This window comes from Rana temporaria, chromosome 3 (assembly GCF_905171775.1).
Source record: "Rana temporaria chromosome 3, aRanTem1.1, whole genome shotgun sequence".
Lineage (NCBI taxonomy): Eukaryota > Metazoa > Chordata > Amphibia > Anura > Ranidae > Rana > Rana temporaria.
This window is the reverse complement of record NC_053491.1, coordinates 31,157,606-31,175,846: the sequence shown is the minus strand read 5'-3', so window position 1 is coordinate 31,175,846 and position 18,241 is coordinate 31,157,606. Positions and strand designations below refer to the sequence as shown.

Genomic DNA, 18,241 nt, shown 5'->3' with positions numbered 1-18,241 from the left:
ACTGAAGTGCAAGAGACATACAACACTAGAGCTAGACATCACCAATTCCAATTCTTATGCCGCGCACACGCGACCGTTTTTCACGACGAGACAAATTAAATTTTTTAAACTGGTCGTGAAAAACGGTCGTGTGTAGGCTCCAGGGCATTTTTCTCAACGAGAAAAATGGCTGTTAAAAATTTAGAACCTGCTCTATTTTTTTCTCGTCGTTTTTCACGTCGTGAAAAACGGTCAAGTGTACGCTTTAACGAGGGGGAAGAAAAACGTGCATGCTCAAAAGCAGGTTATGAGACAGAAGCGCTTGTTCTGGTAAAATTAGCGTTTGTAATGGAGATGGCACATTTGTCATGCTGTAATGCCGCGTACACATGATAATTTTTCAGCATTAAAAAACGTCGTTTTTAAAAAACGTCCTTTAAAATGATCGTGTGTGGCCTGCACATCGTTTTTCAGGTTCTGAAAAACGTTTTTTTTCCCGAACATGCTGCATTTTTTAACGTTGTTTTAAACAATGACGTTTTTTGGGTTGTAAAAAACGATCGTGTGTGGGCTAAAACGACGTAAAAAACCTGCGCATGCTCAGAAGTTCTGAGACGGGAGCGCTCGTTCTGGTAAAACTACCGTTCATAATGGAGTAAGCACATTCATCACGCTGTAACAGACAGAAAAGCGCAAAGCGTTTTTTACTAACACAGAATCAGCTAAAGCAGCCCCAAGGCGAATAGAACTTCCCCTTTATAGTGCCGTCGTACGTGTTGTACGTCACCGCGCTACACTAGATCATTTTTTAAAAACGATGGTGTGTGGACAACAATGATTTAATGATGAATTTGGGAAAACGTCGTTTTTTGGACATGCTGAAAAATGATCGTGTGTACGCGGCATAACAGACTGAAAAGCACGAAGACTGAAAAGCGCAAATCGTCTCTCACCAAACTTTTACCAACACGCGGTAACACGAAATCAGCAAAAGCAGCCCAAAGGGTGGCACCATTCGAATGGAACTTCCCCTTTATAGTGCCGTCGTACGTCACCGCGTATTGCTAGAGCCTTTTTTTCACGAACGTGTGTATGCAAGGCAGGCTTAGGAGGAATCACGACAAATCACGTCAAGAAAAACTTCATTTTTTTGCACGACATGAAAAACGGTCATGTGTAGGCGGCATCACAAACCCAAGAAAATCTCCAACAAGATAAAATATATAGTACAACTTCTAGCAGCCTGTGTTCCAACCACAAAGGAAAACAAGTCGTATTCGTTCAGATTAACGAGTTATATAAGCTGTCGAAGACATGCTGCTTGTAAGAAATAATCCACAATTACACAATGGTAATGATTTAAGGGTTTGGTTCCTCTCCTTTGGTTATACAGGGTAGTCATAAATGTCACGTTTCAGAGTCGCAGGCTTACTGAATGAGGCAAGAAGTAAATAGCATGACTTATATAGGTTTACTTCACAGGGATGCCAATGCAATATTTGTGTATTGTACACACACACACACACACACACACACACACACAGTGCTCAGCATAAATAAGTACACCTCAACAAATCCTTTACTTTCCTTTCAGAATCTGCATTTTCTATGGGACACCCCCCCCCCCCCCCCCCAAATATCACCTCAGCGGTTTTTATTTTTTGCGCTATAAACGAAAATAGAGTGACAATTGAAAAAAAAGCAATATTTTGTATTTTTTGCTATAAAACATATCCCCCTTTTTTTTTTTTAAAAGCTAATTTTCTCTCACTTTAGGCCGATATGTATTCTTCTAATATTTTTGGAAACAAAGAAGAAAAAGAAAAAAAAGAAGAAGTAAAAAATAAAAAACGCAATAAGGGTATATTGATTGGTTTACACAAAAGTTATAGCGTCTACAAAATAGGGGATAGTTTTATGGCATTTTTATTATTACATTTTTGGGACCATTGTCATTTATACAGCAAACAGTGCTATAAAAATGCACTGATTACTGTGAAAATTACACTGACAGTGAAGGGGTTAACCACTAGGTGGTGCTGAAGGGGTTAAGTGTGTCCTAAGAAGTGATTTTAACTGTTAGGGGATGAGCTACCAGTGACACATCACTGATCACTGTTCCCGATCTCAGGGAACATTCGATCAGCGACATGTCACTAGGCAAAACAGGGGAATGCCTTGTTTACTCAGGCATCCCCCTGTTCTGCCTTTGCCAACAGCAATCGCAGGCAGCCTGGGAACATCGAGTTCCCGGGACCCGCCAGCGCACTCACGAGGCACCCGGTACACCTGCTGCCACCACCAGCATGTTGGGGAAGGACCCAGATACTGACTCCAAATATTAATAATATTTACATAGTGTGTACGTATAATATGTAGGTGTATGCACACCTGTCCCTACAAATAAACAGAAGCTCTTAGCGCCCTATTCAGGGCATCTCACCCACTTGCTGCACTGACCAGGGGTACCCAGGGGACTCACCTCAGGAGGAGGTGAGGAAAAGAATCGTGAGGTAACGGTGCAGCATCTACAGGGACATGTGTGCGCCATAGGATACAGCACTAAGGATCAGGACTACTCCAAGATGGCCGCCGAGCGTTCAGTGGCCACAGAAAAATGGCCAACCGCAATATGCGCTGCGCCATAGCGCGGCTACGACAAAATGGCCGCCAATTGGAGTTTTCAATGTAATTGAAAAACCTCCCAAAGAATGGCGCCAGCGCCGACCAAATGGCGGCAAAATGCCGCGTTTAAACAGGAAAAGCCTCCTAGGGCTTTTTAAGAGTGAAAAACCCCTCACAGGAAAGCCCCATACAAAAAAGAAAAAAACACAGGCCAGATAACACAGTCCCCTCCGGAAGGCCCCCAGACAGCGGCAATGTTAGCAATGCAGCAAGGGAAAAGGAGCAGGGAAGGGAGGAGAAGAGGACCCCCGAACCCTAGGAATGCCCAGCCGTATCAACCCACCATAGCGGGAGGGACTGTACTTACCCGTCCGAGCAAGGACTCGCTGACGCATTCCTGATAGAACTACAACCGCATGGAGGTAGCTGTCGGCCCGGTCCACTGTGAGTGAGGCATGACCACAGCCCAGTCATATGTGGACCTCGGAGCAAAGCTCACCGGCCCCCCCAGGAGTCATGGGGTATGGCGTGGCAGCCTCTTTGAAAGGTGTGCCCACGCTTGCTGATCGGACTGGATCTATATTATCCAGCCTGTCTCTCAGCCGACAGTTGAAAGAAGATTCTTCAAGAAAAAGTAAAATAAAATAAAATTTCTCCTCAGGGCGCTGGGCCCAAAGGGAGCCATACGTCCTTCTCCTTGCTAGGCAGAACGAAACTGAGGCTGTATGCTGCAGTGAGGAGGGTTATGTCCGGAGGGACCGCCCCCTGGGCGGGGCTGTTCAACTCTGTTGATGTAAAATGTATTTAATTATCTAGCATGTTTCTGCCTAGTCCTCTCCTGTAAACAGGGAACATAACCCACTTGTCAAGATTTAAGGAGCCGTGTCCGTCCACAGACAATAAGAGAAATACACTTTTTTTAATTAAAAAATAAAGACAACAGTAAAGTTAGCCCACATTTTTTCATAATGTGAAAGATGATGTTACGCCGAGTAAATTGATACCCAACATGTCACGCTTCAAAATTGCGCCCACTCGTGGAATGGTGACAAACTTTTACCTTTAAAAATCTCCATAGGTGACATTTAAAAAATTCTACAGGTTGCATGTTTTGAGTTACAGAGGAGGTCTAGGGCTAGAATTATTGCTCTCGCTCTACCGATCAAGGCGATACCTCACATGTGTGGTTTGAACACCGTTTTCATATGCGGGCGCTGCGAACGCATGCGTTCGCTTCTGTGCGCGAGCTAAGCGGGATAGGGCGCATTTAAAAAAAAAAATGTTATACTTGTTTATTTTACCTTTTATTTTTTACACTGTTCTTTAACCACTTTACAACTGGAGGAATCATTCAGATATCACCGTCTTCAGCCGCCGATTCTGTGCACTATAAGAACGATCAAAGTGGCAGTTCCGCCGCTTGATCGTTCTTATAGGCGGCGGGAGGGGACGTCCCCCCTCCTGCCACCATCCAGTGCTTCCCAGGGCTCTCCCGTGCCATCGGGGGCCCGGAGAGCAAATCGGCCAGCGCTGTCAGGGAAGCATAGAGATGACTGGTGACCAGATAGTCACCAGTCATCGCTAAGACCCTTCGAAGGCCTGCAAGTAAACAAAGCCGCAATTGCGGCTGTCGACATGTGATCGTTGAATTTTTTTTCACCGATTTCATGCTTGTAAGCCTGGAGGAGAGATGTGGGGTCTTATTGACCCCACATCTCTCCATAAAGAGGACCTGTCACAGTGATTCCTATTACAAGGGATGTTTACATTCCTTGTAATAGGAATAAAAGTGATAAAAAAAATTAAATAAAAAAATAAAAAAATTAAGTATAATAAAAATAAAATAAAACTTTTTTTTTTTTTTTTTAAACGCCCCTGTCCCCGGTAGCTCTCGCGCAGAAGTGAACACGCATGCAAGTCCCGCCCACATATGTAAACGCCGTTAAAACCCCACATGTGAGGTATCGTTGCGTGTGTTAGAGCGTGTGCAACAGTTCTAGCACTAGACCTCCTCTGTAACTCGAAAATAGTAACCTGTAAAAAAAATTTAAGCGTTGCCTATAGAGATTTTTAAGTACCGGAGTTTGGCACCATTCCATGAGTGTGCGCAATTTTAAAGAATGACATGTTAGGTATCTATTTACTCGGCGTAACATCATCTTTCTCATTATACAAAACAATTGGGCTGACTTTACTGTTTTGTTATGTTTTTAATTCATGAAACTGTTTTTTTCCCTAAAAAATGGCAGATAGCTGATGCCATAACAGAGATATCCAACTTCAAACAGCCACATTGCAAAAATGAATACGCTCCAATGAAAGTCTAATGCTGGCCATACATTATACGAAAATTCGGCCGAAAATCGGTCGTAAAGAAAGATCTTTCGTTTTTCGGCCAGTTAATGGGCACAAAATCGCAAATCGTTTGGACGTTTTTGAGCCGAAAAAACGAAGGACAAGTTTGGAAATGTTCTGCCGAACGAACGATAAAGCGGAAGATTAATGTGTTTCCCGTCCGATTTTTCTGCACTAGGTATATGTAAAAAAAAAAAACTTTTTTTTTTTTTTTTATGTCCACTGAACGATTTATCGCCCATTACATGATGGCACTATTGTTTGCACTCACAAAAGAACTTTCGTTTTTCGAAAGTTCTTTCGGACGATTTTTCGTGGAGTGTATGGCCAGCATTAGGAGCAAGGATAAAGTTTAGATAACAAAATCCTAATTAACAATGATTCATTAAACAGCTGTCCAGCAGACAGTTGATTATAAAAGGGTGTTACCTAAAGACTAATTATATAAATATAAATGACAGGCTTTGTCTTCATAGACAGTTCAAACAGAAAAAACTCTTCTTCGCAGTGTCAGACAGTCCTAAATAATGCTCAGGATCCCAGCCACAGCATATCACATAGCAAAGTCCCAGTTCAGGTCATCTCACCCCAGCAGGTTCAAGTCAGAGGCAACAGGTGTCCTTCCAGCATCAAGCTCTCTCCATCTCTGACGGCAACACAGCCATTCCTCTCAGCCTCTCTGACCAGCTGCCTAATAAGTAGGCTTGAAAGGGAAGTACTTGCCCTGTTTTATTAACCCTCTCCAGGCTGACACATTTGTGAGGTCAGGCATGGATGTGGATGAGGCCTGGCCCGCAGTCTCTACTCTAATTCTCAAAGGTGTTCTGTCAGGTTGAGATCAGGACTCTGTGCAGGCCAGTCAAGTTCCTCCACCCCAAACCCACTCATCCATGTCTTTATGGACCTTGCTTTGTGCACTGGTGCGCAGTCATGTTGGAACAGGAGGGGGGTCATCCCCAAACTGTTCCCACAAATGTGGGAGCATGATATTGTCCAAAATGTCTTGGGCAGATTATTTGTGTTGCATTTGCTTCATGGAATCAATCACCCCCTAGCTCAGGCAATGCAGTCATGCTTCTATGTACAGCCATATCCATTCTCTGAGTCTACAAAGGCCAGTGGGCAACTCCTCTCATAATTCTTGACTCTACTATTATTTGCATTCTGACAGTCACTCAGTAGCCTGTAGGTTCATGGTACTTTTTCTATAGCCCACCATACACACACTTGGTTTTATCTTCAGGGCAGTGGCGGTGCGTCCATAGAGGGTGCAGGAGCACCGCCCCCCTCTCTCCTGCTGAATACAATACATAGCATGAATCCATGTATTGTTGCTGCCACCCACTATTCAGATGGCCGGCCCCCTGGTGAGTGCCGGCCATCTGAATAATGGCAGCTAGTTGGCTTTGGAAGTGCCTATCAGAGCCAGAGGCTCCGATAGGCTTTCCGATTACAGCCTGAGGGCTGTAATCGGCTTCCAAATAGTTAACCAGGGGATGCACGGGGGGTGCGTTTCCTAGTTAACACTGACAAGCGTCTCAGCCAATGAAGTTCACCGGTTCTGGTTACCGGTAACCTGATTGGCTGAAGCGTCATCGAGGGCGGGAGAAGACATCAAGGGACGGTGGAAGGAGGATGGCTGACCCAGGAAAGTTAAGTGCCGGGTAGGGGGGGGGGGGGGGTTCAATCTGGCAGCAGGGCACAGTGGTGACAATTGATGGGCACAGTGGCTGCGTTTGATGGGCACAGTGGCGACAATGGCACAGTGATGACAATTGATGGGCACAGTGGTGATAAATGATGGCACAGTGAGGCTGCCTTTGATGGCAGGGCACAGTGAGGCTGCCTTTGATGGCTGGGCACAGTGAGGCTGCCTTTGATGGCTGGGCACAGTGAGGCTGCCTTTGATGGCAGGGCACAGTGAGGCTGCCTTTGATGGCTGGGCACAGTGAGGCTGCCTTTGATGGCTGGGCACAGTGAGGCTGCCTTTGATGGCTGGGCACAGTGAGGCTGCCTTTGATGGCTGGGCACAGCGAGGCTGCCTTTGATGGCTGGGCACAGCGAGGCTGCCTTTGATGGCTGGGCACAGCGAGGCTGCCGTTGATGGGCACAGCGAGGCTGCCGTTGATGGGCACAGCGAGGCTGCCGTTGATGGGCACAGCGAGGCTGCCGTTGATGGGCACAGTGAGGCTGCAATTTATTTATTTTTTTCGTTTGTTTGCACCCCCCCAAAAATTTTGAGCACCAGCCGCCACTGCTTCAGGGGGTTTTAACTTAAATTGAATGTAACCCCGATTCATGAAAAATTTGAGCTGGGCACATATATCTGCAGTATTTTGTTATCTCTTTTCAGTGAGCTAAGTCTTATAGCTCTCTTCTGAACGGTTCCTCTGTTATCAGCCTGAGAACTCCTGACATTTTTGTTTTACTATTTAGACAAAAGCAGCCTGAATCTTTTGTCTGGGGAGCTTGCTATAATAGAGTAGCAGAGAGCAGCTCCTATTACAAAACCCCTCCGAGAGTCTCTGCCTATGATGAGAGGGGGTGTGTGCCTTTCCTCCAATCAGCAATGTTAGCTATCTTGGCTGTATGCCAAGGAATACCCACTCTGTGTTAACCAGGAATAGAAAATCTAACAAAATCTGAACTTTCTAAACAGTATATAAATGTGAAGACAGAAGATATACCATATAAAACCTATGTAGGGAGATTTGGTTCATCCCTGTATCTTCTGAGGCTGTTCACTTCACTGGGTGTATGGAGAGTTTACATCCACTTTAAAGCAGAACTAAACCAAACCAATTTAACAGTTTCAAAAACAGTTGCATTCCCAGCACGTGGCGGGAATGTAACTGTCACATTGGTAGGGCTCTCAACCAAACTGTGATGGCTGATGTCATAACCGATCACATGTGCAGCATCATACATGGCTGTTGAAAATCAAGCAGATGGTAAGATGCCATCTTGGTAAAATGATATTAAAATATCTACTATGGAGGAGGATTCCGAAAAGTGGAAGTTCCATTTTTGGGTGGAACTCCGCTTTAAGTGTTCCCTTGGAGGTGTTTCTAACTGTGGGGGAGTGGTCTGACTTGAGGAGGAGGAGAGATCGCTGTTTCAAATCACTAGGAACAGCAGATCTCTCTGCTCCCCTGTCAGAACAGAGATCTGTCTGTTTACATTGACAGATCCCCGTTCTGGCTCTCTGAGGCACGATCACGGGCGGCCCGGCGGACATTGCGGCCGCACGCATTGGCTCCGGCGCCTCCTATCGCTCTTAAAGCGGGCCAACGTACACCTACGGCGATTCACCCAGGAGAGCCAACCTGCCACAGTATAATGACGGCGGCTGGTCCTTAAAGGGGTTTTCCACCCATTTTTTAAGTTTATTAAAAGTCAGCAGCTACAAAAAGTGTAGCTGCTGGCTTTTAAAGCGGGAGTTCACCCATTTATTTAATGTTTGCCCTTTTCCCCTTAGATTCCTGCTCGTTTGGTCTAGGGGAATCGGCTATTTGTTTTAAAATATGAGCAGTACTTACCCGTTTTCGAGATGCATCTTCTTCCGTCGCTTCCGGGTATGGGTCTTCGGGAGCGGGCGTTCCTTCTTGATTGACAGTCTTCCGAGAGGCTTCCGACGGTCGCATCCATCGCGTCACTCGTAGCCGAAAGAAGCCGAACGTCGGTGCGGCTCTATACTGCGCCTGCGCACCGACGTTCGGCTTCTTTCAGAAAATCGTGACGCGATGGATGCGACCGTCGGAAGCCTCTCGGAAGACTGTCAATCAAGAAGGAACGCCCATTCCCGCAGCCCATACCCGGAAGCGACGGAGAGGATGCATCTCGTAAACGGTAAGTACGGATCATATTTTAAAACAAATAGCCGATTCCCCTAGACAAAACGAGCAGGAATCTAAGGGGAAAATGTGCTCTCTGAGGGTGAACCTCCGCTTTAATAAACAGACACTTACCTGCTCCACGGCTCCAGCGACGCGTCTTCATTCCTAGTGTGGGCACCCGGCAGTGACAGCTTTCGGCTTCACGACCGGGCACCCACTGCGCATGCCCGAGCGGCACTGCGCATGCGCGATCGGCGCCGTCCGATTGGACAGGCGCTCGCCTACAGGGAGGGGCTGTGAAAAGGCGATTAAGCTAATCGCCTTTCCAGCCCCTCGGCGGAAGGAGGAAGTGGGACAGGAAGTCCCCTTCTCCTGAAGCCCCCACTCCCCCCCCCAAAAAAAATTACATGCCAAATGTGGCATGTAAGGGGGCGAGGAGTGGGTTAAGCAGAAGTTCCATTTTTAGGTGGAACTCCGCTTTAAGCTGTTAAACATATGCATTTAGAGGACTATGGATTTTATGTAAAGTTATGTCTTGGTAAAGATTGTAGTAAAATATTAAAATATCTACTATGGGTTGGCATTTTCTATGACTAAGCTTCTTAGAAATTCAACAGGATTTCATTATTTTCCATAAAACCATGGAATCTCAAAACATGGTTAGTGGTGTACCATGGGAAGAGGAAAATCACCACAAGAAAACAGCAACGCATGATATGTACACAACATGAAGAAATTATAGCCTCTAGACCAGCTAAGATATACGAGTGTACCATTCAATACTTTGCTGGGCAAACAAATCTCACATATACAATAATTCTTTCCATTAATAAATGGGAACAGAAAGCCAGGGTGTGAAGTGGGTAAAGCTGGCCATTTATACAGAAGAGCAGCCAAAACTCGCTTTTATATGATGGATCACCCCCACACACTGATTCTCAGCTCTACATTTATCTCTCTACCACAATGAGGTAGAATAGTGGGCTGTTGAATGAAAGTTTCCAACTAATCTCATAACCATGCCAACAAAAGAGATGCATCAACGTCATTATCCTATAAAAAGAAAAAAAAAAAAACACAAGAGGTTGCACAAATCAACATTACAACTATTGAATAATGAACTTCTGATGTCTGACTGCATCAGTCCTCTTATGTATTAGGGCATTTTATACAGCTAGTTCTTTTCCCATATTCCTCTGTGCAGCAAGATGGAGCTGAAGGTTCCACTAAGTGACAACCAGGTAACAGCTAAATGTTGTCCATCAAACATTCTGGCCCTGGAAGCAGCCATGTGAAATGTTTTGACCAAGGAGGACACTAAAAGGTTCCCGTTTTATTTATTTTTAAACAACAAACATGTGATACTTACCTCCACTGTGCAGCTCGTTTAGCACAGAGTGGCCCCGATCTACCTGTTCTGGGGTCCCTCGGCGGCTCTCGTAGCTCCTCCCCGCATTAGATAACCCCCCTTGGAGAAGCTCTCTCCCGAGGGGGCTACCTTGTGGGTACGCACCCTCAGCGTCCACAGACGCCAAGTGTACAGTAGGTGTTTGCGATATTGTGTTTTTAGCATGACAGCATCGCGCTGATTCTCGGCGACATGGTGCCGAGATCTCGCACTCACTGGAATAGTGACAGCACATTCCAACGTGCGCGTCATAGAAGCGACGGGAGATCCGACTTGGATTCCCGCCAATTCTACACGTGTGCGGCGTTTGTTATGAATCCTGAGGGGGAAGTCCCCGCCGGATTTTAAATAAAAATCCGGCATGGGTTCCCCCCTCAGGAGCATACCGGGCCCTTAGGTCTGTTATGGGTTGTAAGGAGAGCCCCCCTATAATCCATACCAGACCCGTATCCAAAGCACGCTACCCGGCCGGTCAGGAAAGGAGTGGGGACGAGCGAGCGCCCCCCCCCCCCCCACTCCTGAGCCGTACCAGGCTGCATGCCCTCAACATGGGGGGGTTGGGTGCTCTGGGGCAGGGGGGCGCACTGCGGCCCCCCCACCCCAGAGCACCCTGTCCCCATGTTGATGAGGACAGGGCCCCTTCCCAACAACCCTGGCCGTTGGTTGTCGGGGTATGCGGGCGGGAGGCTTATCGGAATCTGGGAGCCCCCTTTAATACGGGGGCCCCCAGATACCGGCCCCCCACCCTAAGTGAATGGATATGGGGTACATCGTACCCCTACCCATTCACCTGGAGGAAAAGTGGTAAAAACACAAATAAAAAACACAGGGTATTAAAATATTTTATTAGTCTGCTCCGGAGGCTCCCCCTGTCTTCTTTAGCTCTGTTTACCAGGGGGGGCTTCTTCTTTGACGTCTTCGGATGGGGCCGCTCTTCGCCGCCGTCCGGTTCTCTTCCACCGCCGGGGGGGTCGCTTTTATAAAAGCGCCCACTCCTCGGCGTGTTTCCTCCGACGTCTTCGGCGGGGGGTGGTGTGCTTCTTCTTCCGCTATCCGGGGGGGGGGGTCTTCTTTGGCTATCCGGGGGGGGGGGGGGGGGGGGGTCTTCTTCGGCTATCCGGGGGTCTTCTTCACTCTCCGGGGGTCTTCTGCTATGTTCGCCGCTCTCTGCTGTTGACTCGGCGCACCCTGGTTCTTCCTCCAGCTGTCCGGTGCCTTCTCCTTCAGCGCTGAACGTCTATCTTCTTCTTCCGTGCTGTGAGGTATTCTTCTTCTTCCGGGCTGTGACGTCATCTTCTTCTCTTCTCCAGATGTTGACACGCCGGCTCTTCTCGCTGAAATGACGTGTGCGCGGCTTGCATCGGACCTATATAGGCCTCACAGTCCCATCATGCTCTGTACCTACCCATGTGATACCTACCCACGTGGGTAGGTATCACATGGGTAGGTACAGAGCATGATGGGACTGTGAGGCCTATATAGGTCCGATGAAAGCAGCGCACCTGCCATTTCAGCGAGAAGAGCCGGCGTGTCAACATCGGGAGAAGAGAAGAAGAGAAGACGTCACAGCACAGCGGCCTGAAGGGAGAAGTAGAAGTCGTCACAGAACAGCGGAAGAAGAGGAGAAGACGTCACAGAACAGCGGAAGAAGGAGAAGGCACCGGACAGCGGGAGGAAGAACCGGGGTGCGCCGAGTCAAGAGCGGAGAGCGGCGAACATAGAAGAAGACCCCCCAGAGCGGAGAAGACGTCACAGAAGAGCGGTGAAGACCCCGGAGAGCAGGAGAAGACCCCCGGAAATCGGAAGAAGAAGCTCCCCCTGGTAAAAGAGCTAAAGAAGACAGGGGGAGCCTCCGGAGCAGACTAATAAAATATTTTAATACCCTGTGTTTTTTATTTGTGTTTTTACCACTTTTCCTCCAGGTGAATGGGTAGGGGTACGATGTACCCCATATCCATTCACTTAGGGTGGGGGGCCGGTATTAAAGGGGGCTCCCAGATTCCGATAAGCCTCCCGCCCGCATACCCCGACAACCAACGGCCAGGGTTGTCGGGAAGGGGCCCTGTCCTCATCAACATGGGGACAGGGTGCTCTGGGGTGGGGGGGCCGCAGTGCGCCCCCCTGCCCCAGAGCACCCAACCCCCCCATGTTGAGGGCATGCAGCCTGGTACGGCTCAGGAGTGGGGGGGGGGGGGGCGCTCGCTCGTCCCCACTCCCTTCCTGGCCGGCCGGGTAGCGCGCTTTGGATACGGGTCTGGTATGGATTGTAGGGGGACCCCCTACGCCATTTTTTCGGCGTAGGGGGGCTCTCCTTACAACCCATAACAGACCTAAGGATTTTTATTTAAAATCCGGCGGGGACTTCCCCCTGAGGATTCATAACAAACGCCGCACACGTGTAGAATTGGCGGGAATCCAAGTCGGATCTCCCGTCGCTTCTATGACGGCTTTGTCTCCATCGCGGCAAGCCAGCTCGGCGCTGGCTCCCGCGATGGGGCTCGTAGGTGCTCAATCTTGCCGAGAAAGGGAGCGAGATTGACACAATATCGCGTGCACCTACTGTATGACTCGGCCCCGTCCCCGGGTCATTGGATTTGATTAACAGCAGCGGGAGCCAATGGCTGCGCTGCCATCAATCTATCCAATCAAAGCCGGGACTCCGTGGAGAGGAGCATAGGATTCATTAAGGTGAAAAAACACAAACCTTTACAACCCCTTTAAGAAGCAACTTAGAAATGGTGATAAACCTAAGTAATTATTTACCCAGACTAATTATAAGACTATACACCAAGTAACCATAACATTATGACCACCCACCAGAAGCTGTTGAGGCATGGACTCCACTAAACCTCTGAAGGTGCGGTGATATCTGCCACCATGTCGTCAGGACGAGCCTTTAAGTCCTGAAAGTTACAAGGTGGGGTCTCCATGGATCAGACTTGTTTTTCCAATACGTCCCACAGATCCTTGATTGGACTGAGATCTGAGAAATTTGGAGGCCAAATCAGTTCCACAAACCATTCTTGAACCATTTTGTGGCAGGGCGCATTATCCTGCTGAAAGAGACCACTGCCATCAGGGAATATAAATTTCCATGAAGGGGTGTACTTGGTCAGCAACAATGTTTAGATAGGGGATACGTGTCAAGTAACATCCACAAGAATGGCAACACCCAAGGTTTCCCAAGACAATACATAAAACTAGTTTTGCTCCAAACAACCATTCTTGAATTCATCAGACCAGGCCACCTTCCATTGCTCCATGGTCCAGTTCTGATGCTCACGTGCCCTTTGTAGGAACTTTTGGCTGTGGACATGGGTCAGCATGGGCACCCTGACCAGTCTGCAGCCACGCATCTCTATAGGCAACAAAGTACGATGCCCTGTGGGTTCTGACACCTTTCTATTGGAACCCGCATTCACTTTTTCAGTAATTCGAGTTATAGTAGCTCTTCTATTGGATCGCACTACATGGGTAAGCCTTCGCTCCCCACATGCATCAATGAGCCTTGGCTACCCATGAGCCTGTGGCCGGTTTGCCAGTTTTTCTTCCTTTTTTTTGGGTGTCCCTGGTCTCTAGGGGAGATGGCAGGACACAGAACCTACCACATGCACCCCCCAACCAGTTATAATCTAGCACTGGAAGAGAACTGGAAGCAAGTTACGAACAGTGCAAACACATTTTTATTTACATTTTAAACTAGCTTTGTCCTACTTTCCTAATCATGGATATCATGTACACAAGCACTCAAAAGTGCCCAAGCCCCATCCATACACTTGTGTTTAGGACTTCTAATATTGGCCGTATATACATGCCAATTTTGGAACCTTTAAATCTTAAAAAACCTGCGCCACTTAAAGAAATTATATTTAGCCCAAGCCAAGTGACATAAAATAAAAGTACGGTGTTCCATCTCACACTTCAGTGCTATAAAATATGAATATATATATATATATATATATATATATATATATATATATATATATATATATATATATATATATATATATATATATATATATATATATATATATATAGTGTGTGTGTGTGTGTGAGAAAGAGGTCTAAAGCCGATATAAGAACAATTCCAAGCCTGACGCGGAGCGACACTGAAAAAAAAGTATATGATGCAGTCGGAGGTATACAAAACACACCATATATCTGTTTGACTGGGATCTATCGGAATCATAAGTAACTGCACTTTACAAAACCGATTTGGACACAATAAAATAATTCCCTAAGTTGAGTAAAATATAATTCCGGTTTCTGTTTACATTATTTTAACTAAAGTGAATATGTATGATCACAAGAAAAGTCCAAAGCATATACGTACTCTGAGAACAGCTGAACCAGCTCCCTGAAGCCTCGGTCAATGGCCAGTCTCGCAGGTGTTGCGCCGTCGCTGTTGGAAATAGTCAAAGCTGTTCTCCCCCCTGGTTGATCCAGAAGAAATTTTGACAGATGGCAAAGGCCCAGCCTTGCAGCAAAGTGCATCAACGTTTCCTGCTTCTCGCCATCTAAAAGAGAATACAGGGGGTAAGTAAAACATTTCAACAACAACAAGATACCCCATGGTTTGTTTGTCAGGCACAATTTATATGGGTCATGTAAATCCTTTTGACCCGATCATTCAAGAGATATAAGGATTCATTACACTTTCTTTATGACAACTCTTAGAGTTATTGTATTAAGCTGCTATACATAATATGCACTCCCACAGACATAATAGGCACTCCCACAGACACCTTAGATGGGGCACTATTCTTCCGCCAACTGACCAAAGACGCTATTTAATTTGTTTTACTCCCAATGACCACCAAGCCGGAGACATTTTCTACTCCCAATAGCCTCAGTCCGACCTCCCCCTAAAGTCTGAAGGACAGTAACTGGCCCTTTGTTTAAAAAGTTTGGTGGTATAAGTATGGGGCATAAACGGCAAGAATTAAAGATCAGCATCCAATAAAGATCAGCATCCAATATCCTGAACAACCAGGCTGCCATTATTTTCAATGTGCTATACTCCCAGGAGGTTTTTTTTTACCCAAAGCTCCAATGGCTGTGGTAAAAATGTAAGACCCTACTTATAACAACCACCAGCTCAGACCTTCCAAGACATTTTCCCATCATCCAAGGGGAATGCCCTAAAGCCCTGCCCCAGCTAAACATATGATGGTACTGAGCACTCAAGCAGCATTAAGAACACAGGAAGATTGTGGGGAACACTTTCTCAGTGAACTTTTCAAAGCCTGCAATGGACCATAACAAATAAATGGAAGAGTTTTAGATGGAATACAGTTTGTGTTTTAGCTTCCCTGAAAACTCATTCATGGAAGTCTATCCCACCTCCACCCAACAACTGAACTTTTCATTCCTCCATCAGCTCATCCCTCACAGCTATTCCCTTTTGTACCTATTGCCCCTCCCTGTTAGATTGTAAACTCTCTGGAGCAGGGCCCTCTTGTATTTAATTGTATTGTAACTGAACTGTCTCCCTTTTATATTTTAAAGTCCTTTGCACGGTCAGAGTATGAATAGATGGGGCGTCTCAACCAATTGGCAAGGGTTTTTCTTTAGTCCCTTGGCCTGCTGGGAGAGCCTATTTATTTGGGTAGAGTCAGGTGATCAGGGTTCTGTGCCACCTGAATGGCTGTCTGGGTGAATGTGTTTTATGTCACCCTGGGCTGCTAGGCCGGAGGCCTGAGGCCTATCCCTCAGACACCTGGCTGCTAGGCTGTCTGAGGCCTATCCAGGAGCAGGAAAAGCAGAGGAGAAGAGTTGGGTACAACGACCTTCTAGACAGCGGTCCTACCTATACAGAAGTGTTATCCGGCTGGAGGCCTTCCACTGTATAGCTGTCTACCTATAGAAGTGCTAGAAGTCTATCATTGCATCTACTCAAGGGTGTCCTGACCCTAACCCTCTCTCCCTCAGTTCTTGTTGAGACCATAAATCTTTGTTTGCATTTAAAAAGTGACTGGCGCCCAGCAGGTCTTCTTGCACCTCACCCACAATGCCTGGTAAGCCACTCTACAAAGAAGCATGTCAGCTTTCCCTGACTCTGGAAGTCACCATCAGGCCTCTAGGGTAGGGTGACCAGACATCCCCGGTTTCAGATGACAGTCCCTGGATTGAGGACACTGTCCCCGGACCAAGTCTGTCCCTGGTTTTGTCCCAGGGACACACCTCCGCTCCACCGCGCATACTAGCTTAGGGGGGGTATATTTTTTACATCGTCTGTGCCCCTTTCTGATGATCATGTGCTGGTCGGAGCAGAGGGAATATTTCTTCAGTTTCGGGAGCATGTTCTTCTGCCTTGGCTCAAATCCTGGCCACCCGCTTGCCTGCTTATCTCCTTGCCTTCCCTGGCAAAGTGTTCTTCCTCTACTCCCCACCCAGTAGTAGCCGGGGCTCAGAGAGTAAGACTTGATAGGATGTGAGGGGGGCGGTAACGGGCAGAGAGTCGCTGATTGCCGCCATTACTAGTATATAAAAAAAAATATGTCCCCTGATTTCATTTTAAAAATCTGGTCACCTTACTCTAGGGTCGGGGCCCTTGCTACATCTAATTTTACCAAATGGCATTTGCCCCCTAGTGCCGCTAACAAAATGTCTCTATATGTCATGTATCAAAAGCTTGACTTAAAGTATAACTCAAGGCCAAAAATTATTTTTGGGGTTTTGGATAGAGGGGAGAGGGATTAGAACCCCTGGCAGCTTTAATTGCTGTCTGTGCCCCCATTAAGGAGATTCACCTTCTCTATTTGCCCTGTTCACTGATATCGTTAAAAGTAAAAGAAAATCCCAAATTTTGAGTTGACTCCAGAAAAGTAATAGAGGGGTAATCTTCCAATGGGGACACTAGTTCTGGTGACCTGGGGGTCCCCAAGAATTTCCCTTTATTTGCAGAGATTTCTTCCCGTTAGGCTATGGGACAGGAAATTAATGAGAATCTCCCCAATGGGACACATATGGCGAAAAAAAAATGACAGGGGTCATTCCAAAATGAAAGTTTTGCCTATACTTCTATTTTAATAATACAGTCAACAGTCCTCAATGATTTATTTTGTGAAAATTCTGAAGATCTCACATTTCCGCCGTTTTTGGGAAAAATGCTTTTATGGCCAGAGGTGCATTTTAATGAGAACGGGTTAAACAATTCAGAAGACCTTTCATAAAATAGGAAACAGAGGAGATAGCCGTATAACCGGGAGCTTTGCGACAACAAAGAAAGAAATGCGTTTTAGGATTTTCCTTCCTTCAGATCACCTGTGTATTTTGAAAGGAAGCCAGTTCTATAGCCGTTCTCCATTGAACAGCTGGCTGGATATAATGAGTCATAAGGCCACATTCCACATCCTCAGCATTACAATGAACTACAGAATGTGAGTGTACATTAAAAAGGATCAGTGAAGCTAAAACACAAGCTGGCTTCCATCTAAAAATTCAAACACACCACCAGGCTCTGCCAGAGTGTCTTGTTAACACCCACAATACTGAAGCATGCCACGTCTCCATTGGCAATCTGATTGGTATATGCATCTACAGGTAAAAAAACAAACAAACACACACACCACATTTGTCCAATCCAGTCATTTATAGACCATTAGAGAAAAAAAACGAATGCCTGTAGGCCCTCGCCAACTTTGACTGACATTCCCTACACAAATGTTCTCAGAGGGAAAGTAGATCAGATGGGTAGGGTAGGTGGGCACCAGAAATGCAGGAGAAGGTCTCCCTAGGCTTCTTTCGTGGGCACAAACAAGTACATATGCCCAATGCAAGTGTGAATGTTTCTAGAACAAATTGTAATGCCAATTACGAACCCTGACCCCAGCACATTTATCCCATCCAGGGCCGGGACAAGGCCAGGGGGGGGGGGGGGGACAACAGGGCAATTGCCCCCTCGGAGAATGCGGGTGAGAGCAGGCGGCTCCGTGGGTGACAGCACAGGCGGCTCCACGGGCGACATAGCGGGCACTCAGTCTGTGAGAGGAGAGCGGGCGGCTCGGTGTGTGAGCGCTGCTGTCCAATCAGGGAG

The 18,241-nt window shown here is 46.8% G+C and overlaps 1 protein-coding gene across 12 annotated transcripts in view; it reads right to left on the bottom strand.

The window, feature by feature from the left end:
- The window catches only part of AKAP13 (A-kinase anchoring protein 13), a 423,120-nt gene that overhangs the window by 225,572 nt on the left and 179,307 nt on the right, over window positions 1–18,241 (bottom strand). For all 12 annotated transcript variants that reach the window (XM_040342370.1, XM_040342380.1, XM_040342375.1 and 9 more), the window contains one exon: window positions 14,537–14,720. In XM_040342370.1, the coding sequence (XP_040198304.1) occupies window positions 14,537–14,720 (184 nt within the window). The remainder of the gene's footprint in view (window positions 1–14,536; window positions 14,721–18,241) is intronic.